Here is a 21,531-nt window from a genome sequence, read left to right as displayed (position 1 = left end):
GGAAGACGTTGGAAAGACCTGGCCTGTAGGGTCGCCAAGAATTGGACACAACTGAATGGATAACATTATCATCATCATCATCATCATTTAGTTGTTAAATGGTGTCTCCCACACTTTGTTGTGGGGGGGGGAATGGAACTTGAAAACCGCCTTAATAGGAATTGCTTTCCCCTTGAAATCTCAGTGTGTTGTTGCCTAGGCTTCCTGAGTCATTAAAACACGAGTAGTCCCCAAAACCTCTTTTATTGCAACAGCTGTGAATTACGTTCATTCACAGCTGAGTTCCAATTAGTTGCAAAAAATCCTTCGGGAGAAGCCTTTTAGGATAATCACCAACCTTTATCTCCCTTGACACTCTGCCAAAGACCTATTTGGCAAAGCCACACGGAGTCCAGAATCAAACAGAGATGCCGACTAGGAACAGAATTAACAACGTTGCTTTCCTGCAAAGTGCCCACGTGCCTTTGCTCCTCTTTTAAGTCTTATGGGAGGGGCCAATCATTTCCAGGCCTTACTCCCGAGTCATCCTTTTTCTTTTAACTGTTTGTGCCTTCTGGCAGCTCTGCGCATGCGCGACTAGGAACAGGCTCCCCCTGTTCCTCTGCCTCTCTGCTGTCCAACTCTGGAGGCTCCGGAGTCCACACATCACTCCCAGATGGCCCTGGCTCCATCTCTGCCTCTGATGCAGAGCCCTCATCCGGGCCTTCCCCACACTCCAGGACCGGCCCATGTTCCTCCCCAGCCTCCTCACTGTCCAACTCCGCTGCCAGCTCCGCAGGCTGCTGGCGGACCACAACACAGGGGTTAACTGGAGTCCTTTCCAGATTCAAAGAAAGTAAAAGACCACATGACTTTTCCTTCTGACTTTCAACAAGAGTGTCCCCTATTTCCCTTGCCTTTGGTATATCAATATAGATATGTGGAGCTCCTTCAGAGGTTCACCACAAGGGGAAGGGTATGTAGATGGAAAGGAATGATCACCAAAGTCATAGGGTCTTCTGCAGCGGTGGGTTTCACTTTATGTTACTACCGGTTTGCCACGCGCACTTTTGCTTCATATGCACGCATGCCTGGTTCGCATGAGTGCCTGCCTTCCATGCATGTGCCCAGCCTTCCATGCATGTGTTTTGCTCACGTGCGCATCTTCTGTGCATGCGCCTGGCATCAAAAATGTGCCTAAATAGGTTGGCATACCACCTCTGGTCTTCTGCCTGAGAAGGGAGTTGGATTAGAAGACCTTCAAGGTGTCCTCCAACTCGTTTATTATTCTGTTATTTCCTCACCCCAAAACAATTTTCCAATATAACCACTCAGTCAGGACTATGAGATTTTCATAAGGAGTCCAACTTAACAAGAGATTCTTTAAAAGAAACGTCTCTTTATTAAATTAATTCAAGGGCAATCAGCAAATATTTAAATCATCAGGATTGAGAGACTGCAGAGCTGACTGTTTATTTCCAACTGTTCCAGTCAAAACAATAAATTCAGTCCTTTTGTTTTTAATTCTTCCACGTTACACAAAAATCCATCATCACTAAGAAATTGATAGAAGTGCTTCCTGCACATACATACTACTTAAGGTTTTACAGTGAATTATGTAGGAAAGTCCAAATACCTGACATGGATGCTATCTCCTAACTCCTAAGTGTATTTATTTGGAAAATTAATTGTTGGAGTAAAGAGGATGTTTTGTTTTGTTTTAAATGGGACTTAAAACTCCATAATTCCAAGAAGGAAGCACATTCAGCTGATAGAGGAATTGTGAGGGAAATGAACACTTTTTACAAGAACTATCCCTTGCAATCATATTTTACTTCGGCAGAACATGCTTAAATTGGCCTTTTAAAGATCATAGATAGAGAAAAAACAGTAGTAGGGCAGACAAAAATGTGAAAGCTTTTTATAGACAAGTTGTCCCCCTGATCAGAAACATCAAAGTGTATTGCACAGAAAGTATTCCCCACTCAGAAGTCTGCCACAATGTGCAAAATTCAACATTTTTATTTTAATTCCAGTGTTTTCCTCAGAGTAAGGTAATTTTTTTTTTCCTGGAGAAAGGAACGCACCCAGAGAAAGCACTTGTTCTTCAGACACAAGTGTCTCCCTAAAAGTCAGTTTTCACTTACCACATAATCTGACACAGCTCTATGAAACTTCTACGATCCTGGATATAATCAATGGGTTTTAGAAATCAATCTTCTGCGAGGTGCAGTTGCACAGATATTAAATTTCTAAAGTGATTCTATTTAAAAAAAAAAAAAGCTGAATAACATCTGCTAGCGGCAATCTGAGCCTACCTGAAAAAGATCTTAACAATAAATATAGGTAGTAAGCTTCATTATGAAGAAACTTTAAAAAAAAAAAAGATCTGGGCTCAAATACAAAGATCTACCTTAAGCCAAAATGCAAAAAAAGACTATGAGTCTTTGCAAAGTTTAAGTCCTTTTAAGTCCTTTATTTGCATTTCCCAAACAAATTAGTTTTCAAAATGAAGATAACTAGGGAATAGATACTTCCACAGAATACTCATGTGTTTTCAAATTTGTCTTCCCTTCTGCTTTGTGACCCAAAATGACATTTTTGGGTTAGTTTCAGGGGTGGGATTCAGCCGGTTCAGACCAGTTTGGGTGAACCGGATGTTAATTTTAATCTGGTTTGCTGAATCAGTTGTTGCAAGGATTGGCTGACCCCGCCTACCCCACCCCGCCCCTCCCAAAAGTCTCCACACAGCCCGTTTTGGATGCCAGGTAAGTGCAGGGTCTGCGTGGAGGCTCTGGGAGGGCGAAAAACGGGCCTACCGGAAGTTCTGGAAGTCTGGAAACAGGCCTGTTTCCAGCTTCCGGAGGGCCTCTGGAGCCCAGGGGAGGTTGTTTTCGCCCTCCTGGAGGCTCGAGGAAAGCCTCCAGAGCCTAGGGAGGGTGAAAAATGTGCCTACCGGAAGTACCAGAAGTCTGAAAACGGTCCAGTTTCCAGCCTCTGGAGGGTCTCCGGAGCCCGGGGGAGGCCGTTTTCGCCCTCCCAGAGGCTCGAAGAAAGCCTCCGGAGTCTGGGGAGGGCAAAAATGCCGCCCCATGGTGCAGGAGGCCGAGTAGGCCTCGCCCACCATGGTCACACTCACCCAGCAACTGGGCAGAGAACCAGTTGCTAAGATTTCTGAATCCTACCCCTGGTTAGTTTTCAAAAGTTTTGAATTAGTTTTCAAACTGAAGGTAACTAGGGAATAGATACTTCCACAGAATACCCATGTGTTTTCAAATTTGTCTTCTCTTCTGCTATGTGATCCAAAATGACCTTTTTGGCTTGGCACCTGGGCACCTTATAGAACCACCCTCTCCAATGTGAATCAGCCCAAGTGGCCAGATTATTTAGGGAGAAGCTCCTTGTGGTCCTTCACTTCCAGGAGATGACTGGAATTGAAGCCAGAAGGTGCTGATTTTCAGCGGTAGAGTTTGGACATCCCTGACGACTTTTAGAAAGATGTTTAAAAAACTGAGCTCCTTTGGAGAGTGCCAAGTTCATGGCTTGCATCTTCTTTTATTCCTATTTTTATTCATGGCCTTCGTTTTATTTTTGTGACTGTGGCCGAGAGGATCATTATTGGTTCGTGGTTTTATGATTTAATTTTTAACATTTAAAGTATCTTGGAGGTTTAAATTATTATTATCATTGCATCATGGAGAGCTTTGGGATGGCAGCCTGATATAGAAGTGGTACCTAAATAAATGAATCACACAACAACTATGAACATTCAAAGAGCTTGGGTATCTGTGGTACATCATAAATCTCTTCCTCCTCAGGATTCCAGTCAATTGGAATCCTGTGCACTTTTTGCCCCCTCCCCAAATTCCCATTTTTTTCTACCCTTACAGGTGAGATCTCCCATCCTGTCCTGAATAATAATATTTTTTAAAAAAAGAATAAAAGGAAAGTGCTCAAACTTTTGAATATCATTCTGGCTCTTTCATACTCAATCCTGACTGCAGATGACTTCCATCCTATTCCATCTAAATTCTCCTGTCCTTCAAGTTAATTTCTTAAAATCTTTTCCCTTCAAGAAACTAGGATGTTCAGATAAAAGAAATGCTGATGTTTAGAGACAGAATTAAAAATAAATGCTGACCAGGCATTTCTTCTATTTATTTATTCTTCAAATCCAACCAACAAGGTCCCTCCTAACTCCGTTATTCTATGTTCTTTGTTCTTCCAGGCATTAACTAACTGCCCTACATCTTATACTATTTATATTTTCAGGGTATTTCTTGGGGTTCTTCAAACTATTTCAGCAGACTTCAAAGTTGCAACACATGAGACGGGAGTTGGATAGATCAATGAGTCCTAAGTTTACTTTTATGAAGAACTTGCTCTATTGCCTTACGTAAGAAATATTGTGAGCCGTGATGGCGCAGTGATTATAATGCAGTACTTCTGTTGACTGCTGGCTGCCTGCAGTTCGATCCTGACCGTCTTAAGGTTGACTCGGCCTTCCATCCTTCCGAGGTCGGTAAAATGAGGACCCAGATTGTTGGGGGCAATAGGCTGACTCTGTAAACCGCTTAGAGAGGGCTGTAAAGCACTGTAAAGCAGTATACAAGTCTAAGTGTTATTGCTATTGATCAGGAAGATTCACCACTCACCCCTACCTAGGACATTCAAACTTTCTGCTCATCTAGCAATTGATAATGCATCACTTCCTGTATCACACAATTGGCAGTGACAATTTTTAGGGCAGCCATCTGATTTAAATAACCTTTTTGATCCACACTCAAGGGCAGAAGCGGATTCAAAAAGATTTGACAAAACCAGATGTAAAGTCTACGGATTGGGGGAGAAAGAAAAGATAATACTGAACAAGCATAATCAATAGTCTCTTAAAAGACTGACGCATGATTTCATTCTCCAATAAAGATAATAAACACAATCAGCCCTGTTAGTCCAAACGACTGGAACATAAGTGCAAATTATGATTGAAATATTATTTCACATTAGAAAGAGAGAGGTGCTCTACGGTATGATATGATATCAATTCCCCCCCCCCCCTGATTCCACTTTCATTTCCATTCGTTTAGTCTGAATGGCAATTCTGACAAATTCCTTAGGATGAAAAAAAAAATTTATGCTCCTGTCCTGTGAATGCGGCATCATTGTTACAGTGAATGAAATAATACTGGTTAATTTGTGTGCATGTTCAAATCATATAATAGATAGAGGGGGAAAATCAGTGTACAGAAATTAAATCTAGTACCAAGCAATCTCTCTCTTTCTGGTACTTTTGATCACAGGTATTTCAGCTTTTAAGATATCGTACAGATCTGAGTAGGTTTTTTTTTTCCCCTTTTAATCTCTCAAACGCTTCGAAAGTCCTTCCTTGCAGTTCACGTGCAGCTATACTAAAGTGGCTGTTAAACCAGAAATCAGATAATCCATCAAAGCAAGTGGCTTGTGCAATGACCAGCTTTACACTATCACGGGCCAATCAGAAAAATCAGCTAATGCAATCTGTAGAAGTAGATATCACCAATATTCTTAATACGTCCCCCTGTTTTACTTTATCCACCGAATGTAAGATCTTGGGTTCGCTTTGAATGTTACCGGAAAGCAACATTTAAGTTTATAAAATCAAGACAGCTGTGTGTTCAGTGGCATAGTCACTTTCTGAAGAATGTTGTCAGAACAGTGTAATTTTTTTTTCTCTTCAATTCATGTATGCAAAAACTGAAAACTGCTACATTCCTCTTGAAAAGTCCAAATGTCCGACTCCCCCCCCCCTTTTTTTTTACCTCTCAGTGTGCAACTGGGTTTGGAGAATAGATGCTCTCAGAAGGCAGTATTCAAAGCCAAAGTTGGATATAAACAGTGCAGCTGTATAAATAAAATACCGATATTGCCTTTTTTAAAACAATTGTCAAGAGCCATAATAATCTTTTTTTTTTAAAAAAAATCCATCTAAAAGAAAATCTTTTCCGCTAGAATCTGATCTGCAACTATAGCATACATATACATATATTTGTTTTACGTATCTTTTATTTCTAAATGTAAAAATATCATTTTTCTTTTTTCTTTTTCTTTTCTTTTTTTAAAAAAGCTACCTACTGGAATGAATCAGTGTGAACTGTGGATGTATATCTTTTAAACCAAGGGTCTCCAACGTTGGCAACTTTAAGACTTGTGGACTTCAACTCCCAGAATTCCTCAGCCAGCAGAGCTCTGGGAGTTGAAGTCCACAAGTCTTAAAGTTGCCAACGTTGGAGACCCCTGGTTTAAACCACATCTGGGCATTTTTTTTAAAAAAAAAATATTTTTCATATATTAATCCATTGATATATAATGCAATTTTTTTAAAAAAAAACAATCTACCAGGTTGTGTCAACCATCCACAGTGATCCAGAGCTTCTATCTAAGAAGGGAAGTGGAATTAAGCCACACCTTGCAACGGTGTTTCAGTATTTTGATTGTATAACATAACTCACTGAAACAATACTGATGTGGAACACAAGCAGTCTTCCATCTATTTGACTATTAAGTTAATTAACTCTTTAGGACAGCTGGTGGTAAAACATAATCACAAACGGATGCATCAGTTCCAAGATTTTTGAATAGGTCTTGCTGGTGGCATAACTGTATATCTTGGGTCGAGTTCTGGAGAGAAATCCTTAAAATACATAGATGCTTCGGTACCGAATACATCCAGTGCTTTTCTGTTCATGACACCAAATCTAGAAAATGAAAGATCCAAAATTAATGTACTATATAACTCAGGGAATAAAGCAACAGAAAACAGGATTATGAACTCCGTGGTATGAATTTAACTTTTTTTTTTTTTTACGGCAAAGTTTAAAAAATTAAAACCATGTTCATCCCACTGAAAAACAATAGTGAAATAAAACATTTATTAAAAGAAGCATGCAATGATATCTTAAGAGAAATATAATAAACATATGTTACTATGTTTATATACTACTTTGGTAAAATGATAAGAAACGGCAAAAATATTTTCCAATAAACCCGACTAAAATGTTCCTTATCCTGTTAAAGGCCTTCAAAAATTTCAGATGTTTGATATTTTTTTTCTCCAATGTTTCAAACAAACTTTTTTATTAGACTTCTTGTATAAGACTAACCAACTTCCAGTAAATGTTATTTCTGTTAGCCAAGTAGACGAGAAAAGGTTGCAATCTGAAATATTATTCTACTTCTCTTTGGGACTAACAAAGATTAAAATAAAAATGCATGCTAACTAAAATTGTGATAAAAATGACACTCCTTGCCTGAATCACTGCTGTTTTGGGGCACAAATACAAATCTTATGTGCTGAATGCGCCAAAATGGATAAATTAACGATGGAGATCAAAGCAAGAGAAGACTCGTGTCTTCTATTATAATTATAAAGTGTGGAATAGGTTTTATACATGATTGGAAGAGAGAAATCAAATTAAGAAATAAGAATATAAAGTAAAATTAGATATTAACATACTGGATATAAATGTAAATAATGATCCTGCTAACAAAACAGTTAATTATGAATATTTAAAAATAAAGAGAAGGAGCGGGAGGATAAAAGCTAAGAGTAAAAACAAAAGTCGATGCAGAAAGTTGTAAAATTGTATATATCTATTGTTAGTATTGTATTTTAATGTCTGGTGTACGTGTGTTTTTGTTTTTTTGTTTTTGTCTCTTGATTTCTTTTGCTATTGGGTGTTTGGTTTTAAAATGTAAAATACTCAATAAAAATTATTTTATATATATAAAAAAATCTTATGTACTGAAGGACAATCTTAAGTGAACCCAGCCTTCATGTAAGCTCCTAGAATGCTTTTTATTTTTTTTTTAAAAAAAATCATGTTAATTGACCATCTCATCATTTAACACAAAATGCCTTCAAAATTCCTTTAAAAAAAGAAAGTCTGGTACCCACCATGTTTCTTACAGAAATGGGCAATGGTAATCATTGAGGCCCAAAGGTGATTTTTCCAAAAAGCCACTGGACTTTCTTGTTCATTTGTTTTTCCGTTGAAAACGTATCATTTCTCATCCAAGAAGCTTCCAAGAAAGTCCAGTTGCCTTTTGGAGAAAAAAAAACGTGACTTGCACGATTGAGAATCTCCATGGACATGAAACTACTGTGAGTTACTCACCTTCCTTTTGTTAATCGCAATAGGAATTTCCAATATGAAGGTCTCAGGTTATGGACTTCCATCACAGCCTAAAAAAAAAAAAAAAAATCTGGCTTTAAGTTGGGAATTCAATTCAATTCAATACATACTTTTTCCTCCCTGCACTGTGACTGTTTACATGTTATGTTCAATTATACCATGGCAACATCTAATGTTTGTGTAGTATTATTTTAAGCAGACTGTGTTTTTCTATTGTTGTGACTTAGATGAAGTTCAGAGCACATTTTATGACCAATTCATGCAAAACTCCACGTAATCTCAAGGGGTTCACATACTTTTTCTTGCAACTGTATGAACAATTAAACCCAGCTTGGCAGCAGAGTCAAACCTTAAAGCCGCGGTGACGCAGTGGTTACAGTGCAACACTGGAGGCTACTTCTGCTGATCACCGGCTGCCAGCTGTTTGGCAGTTCGAATCTCACCAGGCTCAAGGTTGACTCAGCCTTCCATCCTTCCGAGGTGGGTAAAATGAGGATCTAGATTGTTGGGGGCAATAGGCTGAGTCTGTAAAACCACTTAGAGGGCTGTAAAAGCACTGTGAAGCGGTATATAAGTCTAAGTGCTATTGCTAAGTGCTATTAAAGATTTCCTAGAACCCAAGGAGAATGGGCACCATCCATATTTCAGGGAGGGGACAGGTGATGTGATGTTCCAGAAGGCAGGGGTTAAAAGCAGAAAAGGCATTCTTCCTTAGCCCCTCAAGGTAGCAATATTTAATTGAAGAGATCTGGAGTGCACTCACTTAGAATACGATAACATGTGCATAATCGGTGATTTTAATACGATTGTAGATAGAGAACTAGATTGCACAAATGATAGATTAAAAAAAGGTGTCAGAAGGATATTAAGTAATACATTTTTTAAAAGGGTTGAAGAATTGAGTATAAAGGATAGTTGGAGGGAAAGAAACGGGAATGAGAAACAATATACATATTATTCTGGCAGACATCAATCTTGGACTTGAACTGATATGGTCTGGGCATCAACAAAGTTAAATTTAGAAATTGAGGAAATTAATATTGATATAAATTCGTGGGCAGACCACAATCCTATCAAAATTAAGTGGAAAGGGCAAAAAATGATAAGGACGTGGACCTTAAATAAAATGATAGATGGCTGCCCACATAATAAGGCCCTGTGCCAGGAAGGACTTTATAGGTGCATCTTGAATTGCACTCAGAAGCCTACTGGCAATCACTGAGCTTGTGTACCAGTGCTTGCCAGTACACATGGGCATCACATGAATGGCCTACACAACTTGCCATGGCCATATCAACCCTGCCAACTTGCTTTGGCCAACTCACACTAGAGAGCACTGAGTTGGGTAAGACATTCTTGTAAATACTACTAATTCATCATTAGTAGCCGCGGTGGCGCAGTGGTTAGAGTGCAGTACTGCAGGCTACTTCTGCTGACTGCCGGCTGCCTGCAATTTGGCAGTTCGAATCTCACCAGGCTCAAGGTTGACTCAGCCGTCCATCCTTCCGAGGTGGGTAAAATGAGGACCCAGATTGTTGGGGGCAATAATGTTGACTCTGTAAACCTCTTAGAGATGGCTGTAAAGCACTGTGAAGCGGTATATAAGTCTAAGTGCTATTGCTATTGCTATCATCTCTCACAAAGATCAACAACTTGGCCTGGATACACTATTATGCTAGTACTGCTTCTTGGACGTTAAATCATACTGTCGCTGAATAAAATATACAGAGCTCAAATGTCAACGATTTCTTCCAAATTCACTGATCTATGCTACCTTACAATGGGTGAGCTGTGTAACATGAAAGTAACCAATTTTAATTGTGTGCTAAGTTTTTAGGCCGTAGCGTGGAATGAGCTCACCCAAGGTGATCATGCAAACAGATAGGGAGGATCCCTGCGGTTATGAAGTCCTTGGTGCTTTCTGCGCTTGGTGGTTTCCTTGCAGGCATTTCATTGCCAAATAATTAGGTAATATTACCTGTGCACTGACAATATTAGCTAGTTTGGTAATGAAACACCTGCAAAGAAAGCACCAAACTGAAAGAACACCAAGGACCTCTCAATTCAATCCTGAACTACAAATATTTTCCTCATAAATATCAAGAAAGTTGTTTGGGCTGTTGGAAGATGTCCCCAGCTATGGCAGGTTTGATCATCTCTTCTTCTCTAGCAGCCTGAAAATATAAACAAACCTCTTAAAAATGAAAGTGTGTCAAGCAGCTATTGTATGAATGAATGTCTAGGACAAACTGCCCTACATCCTTTTACTTTTACTTAATGAGCAACATTAGACATAAACAAAAAGAATTTGAACCTAAAGAACAAAAACTTACAGCTTGGAAGCAGATGGCGGTGGATACAGCGTAGATTATACTGTCTGCGTGAGGGAAATAAGGAACCTTTCCAGCTTCAATGCCTTTGAAATACATAGTCTATAAAATTAAAAAGAAAACACACACAAAAAATCAAGTGAGCAAGCGAATGAGTTTCCAAAAAGACCAATGATGCAAGGTTAGGCACAAGAAAAATGAGTGTTGTGGTCCGCCAGCGGCCAATGGAGCTGGGGAAGACAGTGAGGAGGTTGGGGTGAAACATGGGCCAGTCCTGGAGTCTGGGGAAGGCTCTGATGAGGGCTCTGCGTCAGAGGCAGAGAAGGGGCCAGGGCTGTCTGACAGTTGTCAACTGCCTTCGGAGTCGGACATCAGTGGGGCAGAAGAACAGCTGGAGCCTATTCCCAGTGTGTGCATGCGCAGAGTTGCCAGACAAAAGGAACAGCTAAGGAATAAGGGTTGACTCGGGAGTAAAGTCACAGGTGGATGGTGAATGGCCCCTCCCACAGGGAATAAAGAGGAGCGAAAGGGGAATGGAGTTTGCAGGAGACAATTAGTTCGCTTAATTGGTTCGTGACTCTCAGAGACTTCTTGCCAAGTTTTGAAGATATTGGCCTGGCAGCTCTCCAAGCCAGATAAGGTCTGTGACTGTAAATTCTCCCTTGGAAGATTGCTGAATGTGAATGAGAGGAATTCACAGTAACTTAATAAAAAGAGTTTTTTGTCGGGACAAGGAGTCTGTTTCGTGCTCTTGGGAAGCCTAGGTCAGAACAGACAGGGAGTTAACCCTACAAGGCTTTTTAAAAAGCAGCAGCGGAATCAGTTGGGTATAATCCCAACTAGTGCTAGTTGCTGCACTTAGTTTGGGTAATGAAACTTCTGCAAGAAAACAACCAAGCACCAAGGACCCTTCATTTCAACCCTGAGCTACAAATATTCTTCTTTATTGGAAGCTTGAGCTGGAGTATCACTGGATGAAACGAATTCTGCCGTTCCTGAGGAAAAGATATTCTGACAGCACAGAGAGGCCTACCTCTACGAGTTTGGAAGCCAGATACATTGAAATAGTTGTGCTTTTGTAAAACATCATGGACAATCCTGCTAGGGATCCTATGAGGTTAAAAAAAGAAAGAAAGAAAGAAAGAAAGTTAGCCAAATTCTGGATACTGGACCACATGAAATTCTACTATAGCAGTTCCCAAATAAATGGAGAGAAAGGGAATCCAGCTGGATTGAAAGAAGTTTATCTAATTCATCCTGTCTCACCTTTGTGAATAACTTGATGTCACTGAGACATCGTTGCCAGAGATGGGATTCATATATAATTTATCTAACGGTTTGCCCAGCACCGAAAAATGTGAGAGCACACGCCCCACCTCCGCGCATGTACCTGGGTTTCCGCGGATGTGCTTTGCTGGTACGTGCGCCTTCCGTGCATACACCTGGCCTCAAAAAGGTGCCTAAATAGGACGGCATAGAGCCGGGGCAGGTGGGCCGGCCCACCTGCGATTTCCACTACCGGTTCGCCTGAGCTGGTCCGAACCGGCTGAATACTACATCTGACCATTGCACATTGAAGTTTTATAAAGAGCTCAGTTACTTCAGGTAAAAGAGATCAGCCTTCCCTTTCCGATTTGCTCCACAGAATCATGTTGGAGAAGGCTAATATAGCCCCGTGACCGTCAGGAGTCACTTAAAACTTGATGCTCTAGTTGTCTACTCTCATTTTTGAAGCCACTTGCAAATTATGTATATCACATCACTGGTAGAAAATGTTACACTTGAGTCATTTGCTGTGTGAAGAAGTGATTCCTTTTGGTTTGTCCTACATCTTTTATCATTCAACTTGATTCATGATTTTTAACACCATGAAAAGAAGGGGGAAAAGATAGCACAATGATCAGTATATTCCCTTGATCTGCTACTGAACTCATATATTCAAGACCATTCCGAGGTCCATTCTTTCTTATTTCTTAGTGACCTTTCTTTTAATTCCTTTACAAGTTCTCTTGGGGTTCTTTCAGTTTTGACAATCTCTTCTAACATTATTCTCAGCCCCCCCAAAAAACCTGATTTTTCAATACTGCAAACATTCTGTTCCAGACATGGCCTACATACCATCTTTGTGTTATTACAGTAGCCACCTTAATAATTTATAAAGGCTTTCTTGCAATCATTTATGGAGATTCCACCCTATAAGATGTCTGAAAGGTGCTTTTTCAAGAGGCAACTGGACTTTCTTATTTTTTTCTTTGAAGACGTTTCGCTTCTCATCCAAGAAGCTTCTTCAGTTTATTTCAAGTTTGGTTTTTCCTGTTCTCCCTTCAAGCATGCTGGAGAGCTAGTTTATCGTTTTGTTCTGCTGGCAGTGTCTACTTTCTACCACGTCAACTTGTTCTTCTCAACCTGACATGTTGGGAGAATAATAGCCCGGGTACCATCTGGGTAGAGAGGATGCCTCTAAAGCATCTCAAAACTGGTCCCACTGGCACCATCAAACACTGACTAAGAGAGGAAGCCAATTATTAATGGAGTTTTAGTATTACCAGGTGCCTTGCTGGAATGGTGAAAAGCCTGAGGCAAGGAGACTGCTCAAATGGGAGACTGTGAGTATCTTTTTTATGTCGTGAAAGGACCAAAGACCCAAACAAAAACCTTGAGGCTTTGTACAGACACTGGTTCGCTAAATTGTCCCTGCAAATTTGCTAATGGCAGCAGCAGCAGCAGCAGCAATTCTTCCAAGGTAAAACAATTTTCTGCTTCTTTTCAGTGCAACTCCATAAAAACTGGAGATGACATTCTATGGAGATTCTCGGTCATCCAGGTCATGGTTGTCCCAAAAGTGCTTTTTTCAGGAGGCAACTGGACTTTCTTGTTTTTTCTTTTGAAAACATTTCATTCTCATCCAAGAAGTGTCTTCAGTTCTAGCTGGATGGTGGGGAATGGAAGAATTCATCCAGCCAGAGCTGAAGACGCTTCTTGGATGAAAAGTGAAATGTCTTCAAAGAATAACAAGAAAGTCCAGTTGCATTTTGAAAAAGCACTTTGGGGACAACCATGACTTGGATGACTGAGAATCTTCATAGATAAGACGCACAACATTATTCTCCAGAAAGTATCAGAAGGCTTTTACTCTTAAAGAGATGCATGGAAACTACTAACTTTGGGAATCTGAGGGAGACTGTTGAGAGGAAATGTAGATTTACCTGCAATGAGTGCGTGTACTTCATCGTCCAGGTTCCGGACCCATCGCAGGAAACAGCTTGTACCCTGCATTTTTAAGGAAATCATGGCAACATTTTTGTCATTGCAACACAATAATTTAGTAACAAAGATCCCAATAATAGACTTAGAATTTAATCAAGCCAAGAAAACTGCTGATTGTGGCTTCAGTTTTGATCACTATTTTATAACACCCTGTGCTATGACTTATAAACAAAACTGAACACTGTATTTAGATATATGTTAAAGGTTGTTCAACGGGAAAACGCTTCAGGCAAATTCAAAGGTATAGGAGTGTTTGTGTGCGTGCAAATGTATATGTTCTTTCCTTCTAAGGCAGATTTTATTCAGTTATTTAATGATTAACAAAGTGTTATCTCAAAAATCCTCCTCACACAAAGAAGCCTGTATGTTTCTTATCTACTGTAAACTTCTATTGTGGAGAATTTGCTTCACCAATATGTTTAGGCATTGCATATAAAACTGTACATAGTTACGTTTAACAGTAACACCGCTTTAAACTTAATGTAAATCACTTTAAACTTGACTGCAAAAAAAAAAAAAAAAAGATTTTTGCAACCAAGTTGTCAAAGTCTGGAATTCAGGATTCAGTTGTCTCAGCTGACTTTCACGGTTTTAATTCTAATTTAACTTCTGTGGACCTCACCCCATGTTTCCTAAGGAGGCACATGTAAGTGCACTAACGTGCCTATTGCCCCATTTGTTTTCATTTTGCTTGTTCGAATTTGCAATTTTCGCTTGACAAATGAATGTAAATAAATAAATAAACATTAGACAGGTAGCTAAGAAAGTTTGGTACAGTGGTTAAAATACTGGAACAGGAGACTGTGAGTTCTAGTCCCGGAACTGTCCCAAGCCTGTAACAGGAGACAGTGAGTTCTAGTCCCACCTTAGGCATGAAAACCAGCTGGGGGATTTTGAGGCAGTCACTCCTTCTCAGCCCAACCCACCTCACAGGGTTGTTGTGTGCGGGAAACAGGAGAAGGAAGGAATATTAGGTATGTTCGCTGCCTTGAATTACTTATAAAAATAACAAAAGTGAGATGTAAATATATAAATAAGCAATAAAAAGTGATATCCCAGTACAATAGAATGCAGGCCCTGGATGATAAGGGGGCCATATTAGCACTGTACTGCTCTAGTAAAAATCTCCTTGGATATAACAACCTAATACTTCAGGGAGAAAAGTTTAATGTAGTGCCTACAAAAGGTATTTTACACGAAGACAGCATTACAGAAGGAGAAATCATTCCCTTCATTGATTTCTAGTCTGAAGTTTTACCATTCCTGGCTCAGGAATTCTGGGAGTTGAAGTCCATAAGTCATAAAAGGGCCACAGTTCCCCACCCCTGCATTAGACAGTCCACCTATTTAGGTTTCTAATTTGTAGAACGTAGAAAGAAATAAGTTCTACACAAAGCAACGTTTTCGCTGTACACTGGAGCTAGCAAAAAAAAAACCCGGGCATATACAGAAAGTGGGAATTGCTTTCATAGCAAACCTATTTGTCGTCGTGAGGAAAATAAGAGGAGGAAGGAATATGTTGTATGTTCACCGTCTTGAGTTATTTGTAAAAATAATGGAGGCGGAAAATAGGTAGGTAGGTAGATAGGTAGGTAGGTAGGTAGGTAGGTAGGTAGGTAGGTAGGTAGATAGATAGATAGATAGATAGATAGATAGATAGATAGATAGATAGATAGATAGATAGATAACTAAATAACTAACTGACTAACTAACTAAATACAATAGATTGATTAAAAATTAATTTTAACCAAACTAATAGCATTAATTCATTAAAATTTAAGTTAATTAAAAATATTCGAGGTGGATTTATAAAGGTAAAAGTTAAAGGTTCCCCTCGCACATATGTGCTACTCGTTCTGGACTCTAGGGGGCGGTGCTCATCTCCATTTCAAAGCCGAAGAGCCAGCGCTGTCTGAAGACTTCTCCATGGTCATGTGGCCGGCATGACTAAATGCCATAGGCGCACGGAACGCTGTTACCTTCCCACCAAAGGTGGTCCCTATTTTTCTACTTGGATTTTTTTATGTGCTTTCAAATTGCTAGGTTGGCAGAAGCTGGGACAAGTCACGGGAGCTCACCCCATTATGCGGCACTAGGGATTCGAACCACTGAACTGCCGCCCTTTCGATCAACAAGCTCGGCATCTTAGACACTGAGCCACCACGTCCCTTATAATAACCACTAAACCAAACTTCCATTCTAAACTTCCATTCCATGATAATACTGACCGGTTGTTGTTTTTTAACCCTCACATTTTTGCCGCTCATTTTCAGCCTTTGCTTTTTTTCTCCTAGCTTACCGAGTAATGGAATGTTATAAAGACTTCACGTCAGAGAAAGCAAAATCATGTGAATTTCTACCTTGCCCCTATTAGGGAGGTTACGAATTTCTGACGGAAACCCACCAATGTGGGCTTAGTGAGCTAATGCTCACTAAGGAGCATTCTGCCTTTTATCCATATTAGATTTAAAAAAAAAAATCGAGGTTGGTTAGTGCCAACGTATTTTTTTACCCCCTTCAAAACTGTTTGCAAATAAAATGTTTAATTTAGCTTCGAGAGATACTCTGCTCCAGAATAATAAAGGTACTTTTAGCTAAAGGGTTGCAACAGCAGCAGCTGCTGGCGCCAGATGAGGAGCTTAGCATAATCACGTTCTAATTTTTCAGCACTTTTGAAACTTACTTTGTATATGCTGACAAATGACCCAAGGAAAGCTCCAAGCTGGAAGTTTTCTTTGTTGTAGAAAAGCGAGAGAAGCCGGGATGGATTTGTAAACAGATGTCGGAACGCGGATGGGATGCGAAGGCAACACTGGATCAAGTATCCGACGCTAAACATCCTAATGAAACCCTGGAAAAGATATTAAGAAGGTGCCGTGAGAGAGAGAGAAAACAGTTTCGGGAAGTCCGTTCACAAAGAATAATTTGGTTACATTAACAGAGGGATGGAATCAAGATCACGTGAAGTGTTAATACCACTTTATAAGGCCTTGGTAAGGCCACACTTGGAATACTGCATCCAGTTTTGGTCGTGACGATGTAAGAAAGAGACTCTAGAAGGAGACTCTAGAAAGAGTGCAGAGAAGAGCAACCAAGATGATTAGGAGACTAGAGGCCAAAACATATGAAGAACGGTTACAGGAACTGGGTATGTCTAGTTTAAGGAAAAGAAGGACATGGGGAGACATGATAGCATTGTTCCAATATCTCAGGGCTGCCACAAAGAAGAGGGAGTCAAGCTATTCTCCAAAGCACCTGAAGGCAGGACAAGAAGCAATGGGTGGAAACTAATCAAGGAGAGAGGCAACCTAGAACTAAGAGAAATTTCCTGACAGTTAGAACAATTCATCAGTGGAACAACTTGCCTCCAGAAGTTGTGAATGCTCCAACACTGGACATTTTTAAGAAAGATTGGACAACCATTTGTCTCAAATGATATAAAGTTTCCTGCCTAAGTAGGGGGTTGGACTAGAAGACCTCCAAGGTCCCTTCCAACTCTGTTATTCTATTCTATTCTATTCTATTCTATTCTATTCTATTCTATTCTATTCTATTCTATTCTATTCTATTCTATTCTATTCTATTCTTTCCACCTTTTACTAAATGCCCTTGTTGTTCCAATTTGTTTTATCTCAAAATGTTACCACTGGATCAATCTGATTTGTGTTTCCTATTCTCCATCCGAGTACCGTTCTATAGTCTGCATGGTACATTGTAATACAGGTAGCCCTCGACTTATGACAACTGAGCCCAAAATTTGTGTTGGTAAGTGAGACATTTGCTAAGTGAATTTTGCCCCATTTTATGACCTTTCTTGCCTCAGTCGTTAAATGAATCGCTGTGGTTGGTAAGTGAATCTGGCTTCCGTGTTGACTTTGCTGGTCAGAAGGTCGCAAAAAAGGTGATTGCATGATCTTGGGACACAGCAATGGTTGTAAGTGTGAACCGGTTGCCAAGCATCCGAATTTTGATCACATGATCATGGGGATTCTGAAAAGGTCGTTAAATGTGAAAAATGGTCGTAAGTCACTTTTTATGAGTACCTATCATCCTTTTCTTTTAATGACCCCATAATCCCTTGCCGGGGGGCGGGGGAGAAGAGAGGGGGCAGTCTGGGCAACTGAATGGAGCTAAGTGTTTACTGGCCGGATGCTCTTCCTGTCGCCAATGCAGAGTTATACCCAGCAGATATGTTCTCAACATGCCCAGAGACAGAAATATCTGCCTAGGATCGAACTCACAACCACCTGATTGTGAGACGACAGTTCCACCTCTAGGCCACCGCACCACTCATGAGGAGTACCTATACACTACCTATATAGGTACTCCTCAACTTACAACCATTTGTTTAGTGACCATTCGAAGTTACAACTGCACTAAACAAGGGACTTATGACCATTTTTCACGCTTACAACTATAGCAGCATTCCCATGGTCAAGTGATTAAAATTTGAGAGTTTAGCAACTGGTGTGTATTTATGACAGTTGCAGCATCCCAGAGTCACGTGACCATCATTGAAACTTTCTTGCCAGATGGCTTCCAACCGACAAAGTCAATGGGGGAAAGCCAGATTCACTTAGTAACCACATGATTTACTTAACAACCACAGTGATTCCCTTAACAAGAGTGGCAAAACAGATGGTAAAATGAGGCACAATTCATTTAGCAACTGCCTTGCTTAGCAACGGAAATTTTGGGCTCCACTGTGATCAAAAGACTTACCTGTATTACCTCTAACCCTTTTTAGATAGTTTAGAACAACTATTATTTTTCCTTTTATCTTAATTAAGGGTGACTCTTGTGTTTTTATTTGTTGGTCTGTGGTCGAATAAAGATTTGGTTTGATTTCAGCTTCACTGTAAAACAGGCATTTAATGTCAAGACTTGAGATGGACAGTTTTCATTTCGCCTGGAAGCCACAGATTAGAAACCAAGTTGTATTTCCAAAGTTTTCAGGATGTGAAAAAGAAGAGTTCCTTGGCTGACATTACTTTTCGTCTAGAAATCTCCAAATTGTTGTTGGCTCTTCTCTTTTGACACCTTCACAAAAATATTAGGAAGCCAATTAGAAGATGCTGACTGATTTACCCAAAGAGGCAGTGGTGAAATCTAAATTTCTTTCCTACCGGTTCTGTGGGTGTGGCTTGGTGGGCATGTGTGTCATGTGACTGGGTGGGCGTGGCTATGTAACCATGTGACTGGGGGATCAAAAGACAGAAACTCACTAAGAATGTCCTGCTGGAGAAAGGTTGGACTAGATGACCTCCAGGTCCCTTCCAGCCCTGGATTATCCTCTGCAGCTGCCTCTAGTGCCTGGTTTGTAGCCCTTCCTTCCTCTCCTTTTTCCTTCCCCCACTACCTCCCTGGAGAACCGGTAGTAAAAAAAATGCTAAAAAAGTTTTTTAAAAACGTTCTGATGATCGCGGGTCACTCAGCTGATCATCGGAACTTTTTTTAAAACGTTTTTTACTACCGGTTCAAGCGAACCAGACCGAACCGGTAGCATTTCATCCCTGCCAAGAGATCTTTGAAACTGACATTGTTATGACCGAGTAAAAATCTGAACCTAAGTCAGCTCTACACAAGAGATCTGTAGGCTATCACTCTACAAATATTCAACAACTCCTCGGGGAAGAATGAACTTCTTGATTCCCAGCTCAGCTATTTATTTTTAATAGACCTTGAGCATTTCCTTTTCGTGGAGTAATTTGGGCAGCTAGTCACGACCTACAACCATGTAGCCGTTCTGTGGATCTGCTGGTAGCACTTAAGATAAAAATAAAAAAAACAAACAGCCTGAGGATTTATTTCACTAACTCATCCCACACCCTTCCTTGGCATCCTAAAAGGAGAGTGTTCCATTTCCCCTCTCTTTTGTGAATCGATCTGTCTAAACAAATTAGCTCCATCAATCAATTCGTCTCTGCTTTGCCTTAGTGGCGGGGGGGGGGGGGCTTTTTAAGCGGAGAGCTAGTTCTGAATGACAAATTGAAGAGCCTTAGTTTCACTCACAACAGAAAGTGAAATCTCTTGTTCCTTAGTATCATTCCCATGCATGGACCAAGCCTCAGTACTGGGTTGTGAAACAGAAAGCAAAACACTATGGTGAAAAAGATCTTACACAGAAGTGGTATTCAGCCGGTTCGGACCAGTTCAGGCGAACCGGTAGCTCTATGCGTTGGCCCCACCCACCCGCCCCCGCTCTACCCTGTCCTTTATTTCCTGCTTTGTAGCTCATCTCAATCGCGCGGCACAGCTGATTTCCCGCACCCCCTTGTTGTTCTACTTACCGTTGCTGACTTGGGAGGTAAGCATCTGCGCTTCTAAATGCTCCATTTTCAGCGCTGCGTGCAAGCGCCTTAGGCACATGCGAAAGCGCGCACTCACCGAAACGGTTGTTAAACCAGCAGCATGTCACTACTGCTTTTACAGTCTTCTCAGTCAATGTTGGGATGGAGGAAAATGTGACCAGGGCATTTGGGAAGGCCGATGCAACACAGGCCACTGGAGGTGGGTTTTTCTCCTTTCACTTTGCTACTGAATCAGGGGTGAAATGCTCCCGGTTCGGACCGGATCGCCCGATCCGGTAGCGATGGCGGTGGGTGGTTCGGAGAACTGGTAGCAAAAATCCCTGCCTCCCCCCCCATGCCCAGCTGAGCCGCACAATCATCAGAGGCTTTTTTTTTTTTACTTTTAAAAGCATTTTTTCTACAACCTCTTCGGCCGAAAAAATGTTTTTAAAAGTAAAAAAAAAAAAGCCTCTGATGATCGTGCGGCTCAGCTGGGATCATCAAAGGCTTTTAAAAGAAAAAAAAACCCTTTTTTTCTTTTAAATGCCTCTGACGATCCAAGCTGAGTTGCCTGATTGGCAGAGACTTTTTTTCTTTTAAATGCCTCTAACGATCAGGCAACTCAGCTTGGATCGTCAGAGGCATTTAAAAGAAAAAAAATCTCTTCCGATCAGGCAAGTCAGCTGGGATCATCAGAGCCTTTTGAAAGCATTTTGAAAGCATTTGTAGAAAAAATGGTTTTAAAAGTAAAAAAAAAAAAAATTGGCCACGCCCACGTCACATTACCCCACCACCACCAAGCCACGCCCACAGAAACGGTAGTAACAAATTTTAGATTTCACCACTGTAGTGAACGTTCCAAAAATGGTGGAGTCTGTGCAAGGAGCACACAAAGCCATCGGGGTGAATGCACCAAGACCACAACGTTTTAAGGGAAAAACACTCCGAACCCAAAGATATTTATGAAAGCATGGGAACTGAGCACGTTAGACTCTTTCAGCTTGTTCAAGAATTCCTTTGCAAAGGATACACTGGAGCAAAAGGAGATTTAGATGTTGCAAAGAGTTCCAATCAATGCTAATTAGTAAATTTAATCGTTCGTTTCAATATCTAGTCCACCCTCAGGGCTATGAATACATTGTACGTGCTATTATCTAAAGCAGACTTCCTATCACATGCCTGAGAGGTTTGCAGCTGTCAGAATAGCTATTTCTTCTGCTTCTTCATAGATTCAGTTTATTGATTTATTTAGCGTACGGCATATTACATGGACTAGCAAGCTACATTAACATTTCATCTAGATTAGCAGGACCCAATGAAATATAAATGTTAAAAAGATCTATGTTCAATGTCTGTGGAGATTCTCAGTCTTCCAGGTCATGGTTGTCCCAAAGGTGCTTTTTTCAAGAGGCAACTGGACTTTCTGGGGTTTTTTTTCTTTGAAGACATTTCGCTTCTCATCCAAGAAGCTTCTTCAGAGCTGAAAAAGCTTCT

At 40.5% G+C, this 21,531-nt stretch overlaps 1 protein-coding gene across 4 annotated transcripts in view; it reads right to left on the bottom strand.

The window, feature by feature from the left end:
• Positions 1–6,478: 6,478 nt before the first annotated feature.
• The window catches only part of TMEM135 (transmembrane protein 135), a 179,905-nt gene continuing 164,852 nt past the window's right edge, over positions 6,479–21,531 (bottom strand). For all 4 annotated transcript variants that reach the window (XM_034407660.3, XM_034407598.3, XM_034407734.3 and 1 more), the window contains 6 exons: positions 16,431–16,598; positions 13,687–13,750; positions 11,514–11,590; positions 10,484–10,582; positions 8,133–8,200; positions 6,479–6,713 (listed from right to left, as the gene is read on the bottom strand). In XM_034407660.3, coding sequence (XP_034263551.2) covers positions 6,575–6,713; positions 8,133–8,200; positions 10,484–10,582; positions 11,514–11,590; positions 13,687–13,750; positions 16,431–16,598 — 615 coding nt within the window. In that variant the 3' untranslated portion in view covers positions 6,479–6,574. The remainder of the gene's footprint in view (positions 6,714–8,132; positions 8,201–10,483; positions 10,583–11,513; positions 11,591–13,686; positions 13,751–16,430; positions 16,599–21,531) is intronic.

This window comes from Pantherophis guttatus, chromosome 5, assembly GCF_059756535.1.
Source record: "Pantherophis guttatus breed Tessera chromosome 5, ASM5975653v1, whole genome shotgun sequence".
Classification (NCBI taxonomy): domain Eukaryota; kingdom Metazoa; phylum Chordata; class Lepidosauria; order Squamata; family Colubridae; genus Pantherophis; species Pantherophis guttatus.
The sequence above is the reverse complement of the archived record's forward strand: the minus strand, read 5'-3'. Positions and strand labels throughout refer to the sequence as shown.